The sequence below is a fragment of the Hippocampus comes genome, unplaced genomic scaffold (assembly GCF_001891065.2).
Source record: "Hippocampus comes isolate QL1 unplaced genomic scaffold, H_comes_QL1_v1.1 scaffold501, whole genome shotgun sequence".
Lineage (NCBI taxonomy): Eukaryota > Metazoa > Chordata > Actinopteri > Syngnathiformes > Syngnathidae > Hippocampus > Hippocampus comes.
This window is the reverse complement of record NW_017805779.1, coordinates 358,816-375,037: the sequence shown is the minus strand read 5'-3', so window position 1 is coordinate 375,037 and position 16,222 is coordinate 358,816. Positions and strand designations below refer to the sequence as shown.

At 44.5% G+C, this 16,222-nt stretch overlaps 1 protein-coding gene across 1 annotated transcript; it reads left to right on the top strand.

The window, feature by feature from the left end:
• On the top strand, nt 1–10,398 carry tmtopsb (teleost multiple tissue opsin b). The gene is made up of 4 exons (XM_019884738.1): nt 1–631; nt 3,306–3,634; nt 7,192–7,425; nt 9,861–10,398. The coding sequence occupies exons 1-4, from the start codon at nt 241–243 to the stop codon at nt 10,119–10,121; spliced, it is 1,215 nt and encodes a 404-aa protein (XP_019740297.1). The 5' UTR covers nt 1–240; the 3' UTR covers nt 10,122–10,398.
• Nucleotides 10,399–16,222: the final 5,824 nt, after the last annotated feature.

Genomic DNA, 16,222 nt, shown 5'->3' with positions numbered 1-16,222 from the left:
TCAGCAGGCAGAGTCGCCGCCGCCGTCACACCTACGCCGACACTCGAGTCGCTCAGCAGCCAAACGACCCCGAAAGCCCCCCACTACGCCCCCCCCCCCATGCTGAGTCCGTGCGTAAAAAGAGGCGCATAGGACGCAGCCCGCCGCGCGACCGTCCGCCTCCTCCTGCTCTTGCAGATGGCTTGATTGGCCGAGCGAACCGGATGCTTGCCAACTCGGCTCGGGTCCGAACCGGGCGACATGATCGACTCCAACGTGAGCATTACCTGCGCGCACTGCCCGGCGGTGGGAGGCGCCGCCGCCGTCGTCGTCGTCAACACTGCCAAGTACGAGGAGGTGTCCGGCTCCCCGCCGCCTCCGACGCTGAGCCCGACGGGTCACCTGCTGGTGGCGGTGTGCCTGGGCTTGATCGGCACGCTGGGCTTCCTGTGCAACTTGGTGGTGCTGGCCATGTTTTTGCGTTACCGGGCTCTGCGCACGCCCATGAACTTGATGCTGGTCAGCATCTCGCTCAGCGACCTGCTGGTCAGCGTGCTGGGGACGCCGTTCAGCTTCGCGGCCAGCATCCACGGACGATGGCTGATCGGACGCGCGGGCTGCGTGTGGTACGGCTTCGTTAACGCCTGCTTGGGTGAGTACAGCTTCACTTTGAAGTCTTTCCTTTTTTTTTTATTTATTTTGAATCCACGAAGAAAACATGGCAGTGGGGAACTTCCTGCACAAGTGTTCACTGCAAAAAAAAAAAAAAAAAAAAAAAAAATCGAGAAAAGTAAGCTTTTTTTTTGTAACCAATTTCTCAGTGAACACAAGGACGAGACTCACCTGTGCTTGCGTTCTGTAGTTCAAAATGCAGTTTGGTGTCCTTTTGCCCTCAAATAATGGCAAAAGATTGAGAAATTAGTGTTTTTCATTCATCACGCTAAATTCACATTGTATAATAACACTTACCTGTACAGGCCAAATACAATCGTGTGGAAAAGTCGTTCCATGAACAATGCTAATGCCAAAGGACACTTTTTTGCCATTTGACAAGTTTACAGTGGAAGCCATAGTTTGCCAGCGTTTAAAACATTTTTTTTTTTTTTTTTTTTAGAAAAAGCACATTTTTGTGTTGGTACATTAACAGCAAATCTCATTTATCCTTGATGCACATTTGTTCTAGACACGCTGTGTATTCTGAGAGGCGTAATCAATCTAGTCTTGTCAACCAAACCTGCTGCAGCGTTGACTTCATTTGCACTTGTTGGAGTCGTGTTGTACACTTTTTCGTGGAATATAAGCAGAAAAAAAAGCACGAAGACATGCTTAACTGGCATTCAGCGTGGCCATATTCTAATTTGCTACACGGGGAAGCCTCTTTTATTTTCAAAGAATAATAGACTGCTAGTTTTCTTTAAAAAAAAAAAAAGGATAAATAAATTATAACCCCAGAAAAAAACAATGTCCCAACTGATCGTGCAGTCATTGCACTCGAATGCTAACAAAACCCAAAACGATATTTTCCCAACACAAATAATTAGAATCAATTACATTCAAATCTTAAATGCGTTAAAACCAATGCATTTGTCAAACAACGTAATATGTAAGAACATGCGCTGTGACTTTTTTGAGCCGAAAACCTTTTGACCATCAAAGTGTGACATTTTTGGAACATTGCTGTCACCACACGCGTCTGTTTGCCGTTTTCATGCACTTGTTCCTCTTGGATACACAAAAACGACGTCGACAAAAAAAGTTTGGGAAGCTGCTCACCTCCTAATTGCAGGAAGCAGGGCTCTTGTTTGTGTGTTGTCCAAATGAGAACCAAGTGACCGTTAATTGAGTGACGCCGCCAACTTGTGGCTTGTGTGTAAGATGTGCAACAAGACGGCAAAAAGAAGCAGCAGCAACAGTGGGAGGTGGTGCAGGAAAACCTGTGATTCATTAAGAGAATTGTCCACAGTGATGAGGCCTTCTGTTGACTCAGCATAGGGTTGCTGGCCCCGGGCTGCTTCATTGAGCCCCTCTGGAAAGTGGGGCGAGGGCACATTGATTGATTCTGAAAGAATTGAGATTAAGATGCAAAGACCATTAAACCCTTTCATACACCAAGAATGATAACCTGTAACCTGATCACATGATAAGCTGTCCACTGTAGTGACCGCCGTTCCGTGAAAGGGTTAAAATTGACCCCAGCAAGGGATCAAAATGTGACGCGTTTGAGTCGCTGCCAGCACCTGTGATGTAATCCCATTAGACACACCGGGAGGAGAAAGAAAAATGAAGGACGTTCGTATGCGTCGGCTCAACTTGGGAGACTTTATAGCTTTCAAAAGTTGAGATGGGGCGTCGTGGTGCTGCGGCGCTCTTCATGTAGAAACAAATCGAAAGGTTGCCAACCAATTGCAGGGTGGGTGTGTATGTATGGGGGCTGTTTGGTGGGTTATTTGGCCCAACCTTTTGGGTTTCATGAATAACCTCAAAAAGTTGAGTTGGCCCCTCTTTGACCCATTTTGGGTTATTTTTGACCCAATTAAATTGTACATTATTGCTTCACTCGAAATAAAAGCAGTTGGGTTAATAAAAAAAAATTAAAAAAAAGGCCGAATTTGGTCAAAACGAAGCCGACCGTCAAATAAACAACTTCTTTTGGGTTATTTCGTGGGCTATTTGACCCACATTTGGGGGTTTAATGAATAACCTCAAAATGTTTGCCCAAATGTATTTTGCAGTCTTGTTTCGCTCTACCAGTGAACAGTCGAGGCAAAAATTAACCAAAAAGGACTTTTTGGGTTCTAGCGTAGGGTCTAGGGTCTAGCGTACAAAACCCGGTACGGAACCAAGGAAATACAAAAGAGCTGCGACCAAGGAGGGCTGATATCCCACCGATTCTATGGACGCGCTGTATCAGAAAGTCTGCGTCCTCAACCAATCAGGAGGCTGTGTTGACCTCTAATCAGAAAGTTTGCATCCGAGTGGGGTCAAGGGGTTCCTGGACAAGCTCTTGAGCTCGTTAGTGCTGATTGGTTCAGATTTTTTTTTGTCACTTCGGGCAATTTTCCCACATGGCGACTTGACAATTGAACAATTAGCAGCGGAAGAAAAGTAATCACGGCACGTTTGGTCGTTTTGTCGTACACCGAGAACAGCAGCACAATCACTTCATCAGTCGGCGGTTGAATCAGACCTCATTAGTTCTCCCTGAGTCTGTACCAAGTACCACTACAATTGCTTTTAATGGATAGAAAAGTATACGTGGGAAGGGGGTCCGAAGTGTCATCTCGGGAGCGTGGTATGCCGAAGGTGATGACCTTTCTCCTTCTCAGGCATCGTGTCGCTCATCTCTCTGGCCGTGCTGTCGTACGAGCGCTACTGCACCATAATGGTACCCAACATGGCAGACGGCCGCAACTTCCGTCCGGCGCTGGGCGGCATCTGCTTCTCCTGGTTCTACTCCATGGCTTGGACGGTGCCCCCCTTGCTGGGCTGGAGCCGCTACGGGCCCGAAGGTCCCGGCACCACGTGCTCGGTGGACTGGCGCTCGCAGACGGCCAATAACGTCTCGTACGTGGTGTGCCTGTTTGCTTTCTGCCTGGTGCTGCCCTTCGGCGTCATCGTGTTCTCCTACGGAAAGCTGCTGCACGCCATCAGACAGGTGAGGGCCAAGCGGCTTGTAGTAAACCGGCGGAACTTGCGACCTTGGTTCATTGTGTCACTGGATCTCTTCAAAGAAACCGCCTATTTGGATTTCTATACAACATTTCACCATTGTGGTACAGGAATGCGTATTCCCCTCTACAACCGTAGCATGAATGAACAAATGTGTCGGTAGAAAAGATGATGCCCCATGTGTTCGGAGCTACAAATATGAGTTCATCCCAAAGTGAAACAGTCCAAATCGTAACCGTCAGCACCATCTTAACCAAGTACGTTTAGTCCGGGTCTCATCGGAGCATCGTCTGCTTGTCTTCAGTCAAATGTTTCTGGGTTTCTTGTGCCTTGTTTTTAGAAGAAAAAACTTGAAAATATTCACAAAAACTTGAGAAACTGAATGTACCGCTCATAGGAATCTTACAGATTAATGATCATTTGGATTACTATTTGGCTTTTCCAAAATTATTTCCCCCCATGTTATTAGTTTCTGGGATGCAGTTTGGAAGAATTCAAACTTCAAAAGAGGAAGATGCTTGCTTGCTGAATGATCTCACGTTGGCCACCTTGAACTTGATCTTACATTCTGGCTAGTGAGACAACGCTAATCCCTGCCGGTTAAGCTTTTGTTGGTCTGACAAAAATTCCAATGTGAGGAATGTGTCTTTTTACTTGAAGCGGATTAGAGAGTTCGCTTTGATGCGTTGCAGTCTACAACCCATGGAAATTGTCCAAATATGCTCAGGATCTGTTTCGTCATTTTTGCTCTTTTTATATAACTAGCGAGTTCCGCGCCGAATGAATTTACATGTTTGAAAAGGAAGTCTGGGTCATACATTTCTTATTGATGTCTGCCCCTAACTTCAACTCAAGGGGTCTTAGATACTCTTATTTAGTTACTCACACAATGATCAAATACTGTCTCCTTATCTTCAGCCAACAGTCTTGAACTTGGGTCTTAAAACTGGACAGTGATTTTAAAATGGACCGGCAAATTAGTGCCGTTGTTCAATCCGGCGTCTTTCATCTTGGGCAGCTGGAGAAAGTAAAGGCTCTCCTTTGTTAAAAGTAATTCATGCCTTTGTCACATCTCGGCTGGATTACTGTAAGGCACTTTACTTTGGAGTCAGCCAATCCTCCATTAAGCATCTCCAGTTGGTCCAAAATGCTGCTGCTCGCCTCTTGACTGGTACTCATAAGAGGGAGCACATTACTCCTACTCTGGCATCCATTCACTGGCTCCCCATACATTTTAGAGTTCTTTTTACGATACTATTTTTTGTTTTCAAATCTTTAAATGGCCTCCCCTCAGGACTGCGGAGCGGACACTACACAGAACTAAGCGGAGGCTCAGAGGGGATCGAGCCTTTTTTGTTGCTGGTCCCTCTCTTTGAAATGACCTTCCACTGAATGTTCGTCAAGCCCGCTCGGTGCCCATCTTTAAAACTCATCTTTTACGTTACTCAGTACATTTGACTAATTTGTGCAGATGGGGCATAATTAAGCCAAATATGAAAGTAGCTTCACATCAACTAATATTCTAATTAAGTGCTTGATGAGCTGTAAATATCGTTTGGGGGCCATACGGAATGTAATTATTTGTCCATGAATCGTCTCTGGCACCTATGTGGGACACATGAAGTCAATTATCTCCTCCGAGGGCCATGTGATATGTATTGGGAAAATGTGACGCAACGCTTATATATTCTGAGCGATTGCGGATTACTGCTGAATGTTTTGGGGGCTTTATTTTAATTTGCGTTAAATGGATAAAATGCCTTTGCTGTTCTATGGCCCGAAAGCTATTGGCTGCACACCATGTGGTGTACTGCATGTAAACAAGAAGCAGATTTCAACTTCATCAGATAAGCGCCAGCCTGTGGACAAAATATGAGCAGATTAGAAGGCTGTACTGTCGATATACACTTTTCTAGGTCGATTCTTGCAAGAACAGGCTTAGATTTTGCATCTTTTTATTGTTTTATTTTCTGTGCCTTCTTCTGCGTTCATTGTTGCTGTCGTCTTCAGTGGGCCTTTCTCGTCAGGGCGTCAGATGACATCTTGACATGGTCAAATGTTAAAATGGCGGGGGAGGTGTAAATTGCCTCGTTTGGCTGACATCCAAATTAGAGGGGATGAAAAAGACATCCAGACCGAAGGGAGAGTAGAATAACAATAACAATACCAAGCCGCTGATTTGTTGATGGAAACTTGTGGGCTTTGAGGCTCATTTGAAGCCACAGTGTTGAATGGCCGAATTAGCCTTTTTTGATAAAGCAATTAAAAAAAAGTGGCTGAAGGTCATGTGTTGAGGCTTTTATTGATCAAACATTGCCATCTTAACCACACAGTTGTCCGTTTAAAGACACCAAAAGGCACCGCAGCCAAGCTGGTCATGATGACACGAACGTGGCTGCTAGCTGCACGCAGGCCTGCTAGCATCTCACCAGTGGACTGCCAACAAAATTAGTTTGACAGCTTGTTCAGTAGTTTGTGCGTTAGTTAGTTAGTGGTTTCGTTTGTCTTAGTTGAAATTATTCCATAATAAGATGTACAATTTTATTTGAATACTGTCACAGATAACCCTTCCAACACAAATATGACTGCTAGCTTAGCCAGCTAGCTACCTTAGCCACCCAAGATATGGATATTTCTTGTCGTCTTAATTTCTTCTTTTTTCTCCTATGCACGTTTATATCTGGTATCTGTATAAGTATGACCATGAGCTATTTTTCATTTCAGTTCATGTCTTAATTTTTGGTGTTCTTTGTCTCTATTGTCCACTGCTTGAGCGTGATAGACAGCACAGACAAAAACCACCTTGCCTAGTTTAGCATTTTTTGGTTCTGTACTCTTTGTTCATGAACTTGCTGTGGGGGATTTTCTGCTCTTCGGTGCCAGTGAAAAAAACCTGACAACAATCTCAGTTGGATTTGATCGCACAAGTAATTTACAGAAGGTTTGTAGTGAATGGAACAAAGGTTCTGGGCTTGAATTGTTCAAGGATGCGTTGTTGAAAGTTGGGAACTTCATGTTGCGGAAAAACGTGGTTCATTTAAATGATTACCGTCTGTAAACATGGTGACGAATTCATGCAGCACTTGCAGTGGTTGTCCTATTTAAACAGACAACAATCTGTTGATAATCATAACATTTTTTGTTGTTGTTTTTCTGCTTCTGGACTGTTTGCTTTTCTTTGTTGTCCAGCAATTAACTCCTATCTGTCCATCAATCAATCGGTGGTGCGATCCTCTGCCCTGACTCGGATCGATTGTGGCCACTTTTTAATCGCAGCGAGCAGCATATTGGCTCCACTTTTCGAGGGCAATTTCCTGGGAACACTAGTCAACAAATTAACCGGAGTTAAATCAATTCAACACACTGAAAAGGACAACGAAATGCCAATTCCACTGACAGGCTCGATCCTGAGGCGTCCTAACCAGTCGACCACTGTGCCACCCTATTATTTATCTTTTTTTTTTTTTTTTGAATAATTATCGCTATACGGTCCACTCTTTCTTTACGAAGAAAATGATTTGGTTCCGTTCATCCTCCTTCCAGGTGCGCAGCTCTAGTTCAGTGGCGACGCGGCGGCGTGAGCAGCGAGTGCTGCTCATGGTGGTGACCATGGTGGTCTGCTACCTGGTTTGCTGGCTGCCCTACGGCGTGGTGGCCCTGATGGCCACCTTCGGCTCCGAAGAGCCCCTCAGCCCGGAGGCCAGTATTATGCCCTCGCTGCTGGCCAAGTCGTCCACCGTGGTCAACCCCTTCATCTACATCTTCATGAACAAGCAGGTGGGCTTGTCTGCAACCTCCTTAATCTTTACGTACTGTTTTGGGTCTAATTCGACCGGTTTTGCGTTTCGTGGCAACACCAATGACCTCAAGGTCATTTCCCTCACCTTGAAATGCTGATGACCAAAAATTCACATTTTAACCCTTTCTGGGAGAGCGGTTACTACAGTGGACAGGTTAGCATGTTATCAGGTTACAGGGTGCATGAAAGGGTTAATTAGCTAAGAAATAGCACAGGAATTCACCCCACCAAACAATATAAGCACATGGCAGAAGCTAAGCTAGGCTAAGGTTCAGCTAGCATGACATTTGCAGGCCACATGGTACCTCGTTCAATGCCAAGGACGATTTTTGGAAATGTTTTTTAAGAATCCAGGCATTCAAACCCAACAACGGCTTTATGTAATTTTTTTAAAAGTTCACATGGTAGGGTGAAGAAAGGTCTGAAAATGGAACACGCCTTAGAGTAGCAAGCCAAGCTAATTGCTACGCTAAAAGCTAGAGTATCATGAAACTAACACCTGAACATTTTTTTTAAATCACAGGAGTTTAATATGTTCGCATTAGCATATTGGCTAGAAATACAAATGTATTGTAGCGATTACAAGAAATAAAAATAGATGCGGCAATCAACAGTTCGTGTCATGGTTGCCAAAACCGAATTGATTGCTGTGAGCTATACTGTATGTGTTGTTTTTCTTCTCTTTTTGTGACATAATTGTGTGTCGTGTCCATTCATTGTGCTGGTCAATCTTTCCGTAATCTTCACATTGGCCCAAATTCCAGTTTTTATATTCCACGAGAGACCTTAAGCTGCGTGTATCCACCCAGCAATGGATTTGTCTTGCTAAAGCCGGCCTGGCTTTGCTGAATTACTCTTTACTGCCGTGACATTTCGACAATTTTCATCCATTCGCATTTCAATGCATCTCTTTGTACAGATTGTACTTTTAGTGGAGGGGGGGAAAAAAACCCCAACAACAAAAAGTTTGCTACCAGAGGTGTAAAAAGCGCTTTACAGAACATTTAAAATACTACGTCCAAGAAATCAGAATACTGACCCACAGCTTTTGTGCGCTTGCTGTGAAAGTATCATTCCGATCCTGGCTTAAAAGAACTAAATCCTTTTTCGATCTTTTCTTAAATGAAGCAAGATGAAATATTCGCTATTTCATTGGGAGTTCTGGGAGAATTTCATCAACCTCGGCGTCACTCGGCGGGCAGCCGTTATTTTACCGATTTTTGCCCCCCTTTTTTTTTCCGTTTTTTTTTTTTTTTTTTTTTTGTGCATTGCGCGCGGCGTGAGTCGGCAGATCAATGGAAGCATTTGCTGGCTTCTGGGGTGGAATTAACAAGCATTGCTATTTATTGCTGGACTTTTGTTTGGACTGCTATTTGTCTCGCGGATTTGACGTCGGTGATCTTAATGAGCAAGCAGACTTATTTATAGACATGGGTGCAGTTCCGCGCGGCAACAAAAAAAAAGCAAAGTACAAGACCCATAAATGGACCTATATATATATATATATATATTTTTTTTTCCCCCCTCCACATTTCATTCTCGATTTTCGATTGATGGATGTGACCCGGACTCAAAAGGAAAAACGAGGCGTGAGCCAAAGAAAAGAGCAGATGGAAGGGAACCGATGTACAACAGATGAAAGGAATATCCGCAGATAAAAGTGCATTGGTGACTTTTCTTATCATCTCCAGAAAGAGAGCAGATTTCTGACCTTTTCTCACGCCGCAATTTCATCTCTTTGTGGCTTCCGTCACCTCACTTGATCTCCCGGCTTCTCTTAGAGGCGGTCTACTTTTGACGAAACGCCGACCGGCCGACATTCGGGGGTCGGCGCTGCGCGGCGGTTTCAGTCTTCAGTTCCTCCCAGCCCATCAATATGGCCGCCATGCGTTGAGGCGAGTTGAAGACTTCAATCGCCACACAGCACGTCGACGTCCGGAACCGCCGTTGAAAGTGCTTGACCAACGAATCAATTTGGAAGATGCTTTGGCGTTCCCAATCAAAGTCACGCCTCGCCCGGGGAAACGGAACGCACGTCGCCCGCCATCCAGAACAACAGAAATGAAACTATTGGTCCAAATGGCCGTAAAGGTATCCTCGTACTTCCGCGGCCCCCTGGGGAAATGTAGTAGACTTCAAGTATACGTGTGGAACAGGAGAGTATACTAAGTACACTACATTTATCCATGGAGACTGCCGAGACAACTTGAATGCATCTTTCGAAGCCTTCCGATGCGAATTTCGGATCTGATGAGGATTTCTGTGTCGCTGCCTGCTGTCGTCAATTTTGAGAAGTTGAGTTTGGCTGATATGAGCCAAGCACCATTTTGTCGTCGGTGTCACGAGATGCAATAAACTGGATACCAATCGTGTGTGTGTGTGTGTGTGTGTGTGTGTGTGTGTGTGTGTGTAGTTCTACCGCTGTTTCCGAGCCTTCTTCCGATGCTCTGCGGTAGAACGAGGCTCCACCCTCAAGACCTTCTCCAGGGTGACAAAGATGCTGCGCAGCGTCCAGCCGGAGCTCGGCGATCGCCACGTGTCCGCCCCCGCCGCGTCCTCCGCTCAAGTCACGCCGCAGTCCGTCCACCGGTCCTCCGAGCTGGACAGTCGACCGCCCGGCCTGACAAACGGTCCGAAGCCGAAACTGACTCTGGTGGCTCATTACAGAGAGTGACGACGTCTTGACTGGAGATGGTTTTACACTGTATGACTTAATTTCGTCATCTCCAAACGTTTCCATGGCCAATTATAAATCCCATCATATCTCAAACTTTTTTTTTTGTGGATGTTCGATGAGTAGCCAGAAAAACTGGACTTGGACCCAGTGTGACTTGAACACAAACTACCATTGGCAGTTCGTATCCACACAAGTGTTTCCCAGAAGCTCTTCTCCGATGAACATTCCCATGAAGAATACGACTCAGATGTCATAAAACTTTTGTTGGTTGGTGTACACTTTGTGGACAAATGATTGAAATCTACACAGCTGGTACGCTAAAAGGTGGCAAAGTGATGAATCGTACATTGTTACTCACGACAAAAGCCTCCCGTTTGCCAAGTTGTGTAGCAGAGATGTGGCTGCGGGCCAAAAGGAAGCCGTAATCCTTCTTTTGACGTGTTAGCATGATGCGTGAACCCACCTTGAAGACACGTGTTGCCAAGTTGCTCAATTCGTAAAAAGCTAAACTTGTGTCGACATGTCAGATGTTTTCAAACGAGTGTGAAAGAAAGCTACAATCCTTTTCATTTTCATATGAGCAATGTACATGAAAAGACCTAACAGTCACGACGCTAAAACCTCTCCTTGTGTCTTTTTATTTTATTTTATTTTTTGCAGTTACATGGTGTTTTAAAACATTTCTGATACCTCGCCCTGGCTCAGTATCAAATTTAGAATAGGATCGTTGGAGATAGGCACTCAGAAATGAATCACAAGAGACAAATCTGCTACTAACAAATTGCACGTTTATTAGCGCCACAGAATATGTCACAGCAAGCGAGGTATTAAGCTACAAAGACATGAATCAACTCTTACCGTGCGCCAATAGGGTGGAGAGCCAACACCCTTGGTAGAGCGAGCTTCAATACCAGCTGGGCGTCCCGTCAGTACGCAACCCGCAGCAGACTCTAGCAAGGGGATGGCAAAGTCTCCTCTTATCCTTCTCTGAGCGTGTGCGAAAGAAGGGGTGAGTGGCCAACTCAGCCCTTCTGGCGCCACACTTGTTTCGTTATCAACTGGCGTTTCACAAACTATTATGCTGAACAACTCTTTCTCACGCAATTCTGTTATGTTGTCATGAGACCGGTCCTGGGAAACAGGAGCCATCTGGCCCTACCTATGAGAAATGAAGTCCGATGGCTCCTGAGAAACGGGAACTCGTTGACAACAACACGTTATACAGCATCTGCCTCGGCGTGTCATCGAATCAACATGTTATAAAACGGAGTATTTTGTGAGGAAAACAGCACATTTTGATCATTATCATATCACATGGGTCTAATAATTTTTTAACATTTGCTAATGATCCTTCATTGACAAAAAGAAAGCCACTTCCCTTCAACTAGCACACCTGTTAGCACAGACGGAAGCCAATGGAGCTACGAAGCTTCATCGCTCGATTAGCATGTTAGCTAATATGGCAACAGCCCCACCCGGCTGTTTCCAAAAACCTTTTCAGCTATGTAGAGAAGAAGGGCAGAAAAAAGTGAGCTAAATAAGACAAGCGAATGGCTCTGAAAATACGGTTGCGCCAAACACGGCGCATGATAAAACGTGATGGTGGTTGAGATGGGGAAAAAAAAAACAAATGGAATGATGCTAATAAATGGTCTGTTTTTGAAAAACGCTGTCCTGCAATTCTGGAATGACTCACAACACAACTCAAATATTCGACTAATCCAGCAGTTATTAACAGGCATGTCGCCCCAATTTCTCACTGTTTTTCCTCACTCGCCCTCCATGCCGCAACTTATTATCCGAGGCGTTATCCAAAAGGAGCCGAAGCAAAGATTAGCGTTGTAAACGCCGCCAAACAAGTCACGCTTGTCGAGATGGAAAGGGAATATTAACGCGGCGCGGACGAACAATGAGCTGAGGGGCTGCAATAAATCGATAAAAGCAGCGATCGCTTCTTACATCGCAAAAGTCATACTCACGTGAGCCGCATGACAATGGCTAAACCTCCAGCGAAATTACAGTCAATGTAAAAAAAAATATATATATATATTAAAAAAAAAATGTAAATTTGGATGGCCTAACTGAACATCTGCAAAAAACAAAACAAAGCAAAAAAAAAAAAATGTCGCAACTCTTCACCGCACATCCACTACAGCTAAAACCGAATCCTGTATTGCATTTCAGGCTCCGCAAAAAATACGATGCACCATATTTTTTAAAAATTGGTGTTCTTGAAAAATATCTGAAGAAACCATGTCTGAAAAGACAAGAATTGTGAAGCACAATTTGGAGGGGTAATATCTGGCATTTTCCAGGAGTCCTTCAAAAACATTCAGCCCTCAAATCCATTTTCACTTTGCAGACGCACAAAAAAAAAAAAAAAAGTGTCAAGAACTCGTGAGCTCTCCTGGTCAACGTGTTGAGAGGCTTTTGCGCGACGCCACCTCAGACACTGATAACGCGGGCACAAACACATGCAGTTAATTAGTTTACATCACAAAATAGCGCCATTGAATTGGTTTGGGTCGTTAACAGTGTGAAAAGGATTTCTCTTTTGTCCCCGAGCACGCTGAAAAATGAGGAAAGATTAATAATGAGGCTGAAAGTGTCCCATATCTAAACCATTATGTGTTATTTGTAGCAAGTTATGAAAACCCTCCAAATCTCGAGAGAGGGACTGGGTGCGAGTATGGCTTCTGAAATTAAAAAAAAAAACTTCATTCCAAAGTGTTCCATTACTTTGTTTTTAATTCAATTGGAGGGCAATAAATAGGGGGTCGCGGGGGCCCCGATGGGCTGCCCTAAATTTGGCTAAGAGACACAACACACATTAAGAGAGAGCGAGATGGCTTGCAGGGATTTTCAAAGAAGATTAATATTTAATCAGATGCACAGTAAGTGAGGGACGTGGCCCCTCGGAGCGGCGGCTTGATGGATGAGTGAGGATGGCAAGATAAACACAGTTTAGCAGCAAGACACCACAAGGGTGCGGGGGTGAGGGTATCTTATCACTGCGAGGTTTCCACGACAACCCAGGGCAGCTGTTTCCACATCGCCTGGCTGAGCTTCGTTCCCGGGTTGTCACAAGTGACTGAATGTGGACACAAAGAGACGCCCCGCAGGCGCCACCTCAAGGCTCTTCCGCATCCAAGTCGACACGTTGGACTACATGCCAAATAGCTTCCGATTCTAATTAAATAGCAGCCATTTCCATGTCAATTTCGAGCTTTTATTTCATTTTGAACCGCGAAGCAGAGTGCATTTACATCTCGCGTCTATTTGATTTGCGCCGTTCCGTCAGGATGTCACATGTTTTCAAAATGAGCAGGACAACATCAAATTTGCACTCATACCGCCCTGCCTCCCGGGCTGCCATTTTGCGGGGGAGAAACATCCAAGAGAAAGTGACATTGCAAAGTTGTGTTTGTCCTACATGAGTTGGGAAGACTTTAATGCAAGTGAGTCCAAAAATTCACTTCAAGAGTAAAGGTGTGAAGAGCGACTGAAAGTCACGCAGCTAATAAGCCACGGCAAGGGGATGCAAAGAGCGCCTTGCCGGCTAGTTTCCTTGACATTATGGAGGACCATCCGTCCATCTAATCCAGCCAAGTTGCTCTCCCGGAAGGAAAACTGCTGACTCCGGTCCCACTGACCTCCTCCTCTGGTTAAAGAACAACATGTGACGCTCAGAATGGAATTATAGCGCAGCTCTGCATGCCCCGTTCCCAAATGAGTGTTCCAGTTTTATCTATTGCCAAGGATGTGATTAGGCTTTAGGGGTTAGGCAGTTTAAAATGTAGTACCCCCCACAAAAAATGTACCGTGTTTTCCGCACTAGTAGGCACTTCAGAGTGTAATGCGCAACCTCAATGAACGGCCTATTTTAAAACTTTTCATTTTTTGGGGCGTACCGGATGATAAGGTGCATAGTAGAGAAGCTACAAAAGTAGATGCCGTTGCGTTATGTATCCACTAGATCAGGAGTGGGCAATTATTTTTCCCCGGGGAGCCAAATGCAAAGCAGAAAATATTGTGGAGGGCTGGGCCAAAAGTATTGAAATCTACTCCAGTTATCAATATTATTTCTAGTTGAAAGAAGTCAATGACATTGTTTACAGAAGCTGATGAGTTTGATTGTTTTACAAAAACCTATTCAGTGAAATTATGCAAGACAATTGAAATTGTGCAATATTTGTAACTCTTTTTTAGGAACATGAACAGGACAACGCTTTCTGATTTTTTTTCCGATTTCCATGAAGATACCACAATGTTTTTGTATGCCAGTAATAACGTAACATTTTTTGTCCCAACTGCCAAACAATGCAGATTAAAAAAAAAAATCTCAGTTTTCAGTGAGCTAAATCTCGCTTCTGTTGAGCTTCGACAGGTGCATCGAAGCAGGTTGAATATTAGAGGTGGAGATGTGAAGCACACATGACAGATGAACATCAGTAAGAGAGGGTTCTGTACCTGGATTTGGTGAACTTCTTTTGTTGCTCCGGACATATCGGCGCTGCCAAGTCCACCAAACACACTCTTGAACGAATTCCCCCTCCGGGAAATGGCTTCGTGTTCTTCGCGATGTTGTGGGCTGTCTCAAAGCTGGTCTTGGTTGCTGCTTCCCGGGCTCGGTGTAGCTTGGTAAAATAGCCTTGTTGTTTATCGAGCAAATCTTCGGATATCTGCGCTCTCTCAGCCTCAGTCAAATGTCTTCATTTTTTCGAATGTTTCGTCCGTCTCCTCATGCCGGCTCACGTTATACTCCTTCAAAATGGCGCCCGGCTCACCACAACCTAAACACACGGCTTTACGCCTGACTTCGGTCAATAAATATTAACAGTCCGTATTTTCTTGAAACCACGGCATTCAGCGTCCACTTTCAGGTTGTTTTTTTTTTTTTGGGGGGGGGGGGCGAACATTTTGAAGGGTTACCATTACCGTGACTTGTTGCTCATCAAGCGGATTCGTCCAGAGTACCTGTAAGTAAAAAGACGCACGCACGCCGTAAGCAGGTTTCAAAGTAAAAGTTCTACTGTTTTAGTCCACGCATGATGCAATATTTTGACAGTAGTTATTATTCTCTTAATTCCAAATCTCTTTTCACAGGCCAGTAAGAGCCGGACCACGGCGCAACATGCATAATCAAACATTTTGAAAGTACTCTAGCTTTTATTTTCTTACAATCAAGCAACCCAATAAGAGCCGGGCCGCGGGCCGTAAAATGCCCGGGTCTGCACTAGCTAGAGCTACGCAAAGGGGAATACAATACACCACAATACAATACAGCTTCATTTAACAAAGTGCTTGACAGAACATTTCAAATATTACGTCCAAGAAATGAGAATATTGATCCATGTATACTGTGCTACAAGTTATGAGATACCGTTCTTGGAAGTTATGGTAGGGTGAGGGTTGAATTAGCGTAAACTCAAATATCAGTTTTGTGTGTGATTTCAACTTCCAATTCCGATGACTGGGATTGTGTTGATACCAGTGGGGTGCGCCACAGTGAATCACGCCATGTCATACGGATGTCAACGACAGCTGTGATGAGCCCAATTGTGTATTTTGGGATACAAACTGGTCTTACTCACTTCCTCCTGGGAGACGGAGTCACACGTACGCACGGCACTGCGTCTCATCAACGCCGCAGGAAGTCGTTTTCCGCCTCCAGCTCCTTGCGCTGCATGGACCCACAAATTAGACGTTGGCAGGAAGTCAGAAGCTTTGTGACTCACTTGTTCAACCCTGCGAATCAATAAATATTACAGCAAGACAATCACTTCATTTGAATTCATCTCGACACACACAACATGGTGATGTTCTGCCCTCTACCGTCATTCACTTCTGCTTTGAAGCTAAATTTTGTGGGTCACAGGTTATATGTATCTTTTAAAACTTGCTTCCCTATAAATTAGGAAATTAATTGGATTTTAAATTTAATTTAAAATTAATAATCACTCATGCAATCCAGAAATATCACAAGTGTGTGTGGTGGTGGGAGGTGGGGGGGGGGGTGAAGTGACTCGTAAAGTTTCTATATTTTGAACGCACTGTGTAAAAATACAAACCAAAATAACAAGAAAACCGATTTCATA

Coding starts and splice junctions, on each gene's coding strand:
- tmtopsb (XM_019884738.1), top strand. CDS start 241: ATGATCGACTCCAACGTGAGCATTACCTGCGCGCACTGCCCGGCGGTG. Junction 3,635..7,191: donor TGCTGCACGCCATCAGACAG/GTGAGGGCCAAG, acceptor TCCTCCTTCCAG/GTGCGCAGCTCTAGTTCAGT. Junction 7,426..9,860: donor ACATCTTCATGAACAAGCAG/GTGGGCTTGTCT, acceptor GTGTGTGTGTAG/TTCTACCGCTGTTTCCGAGC.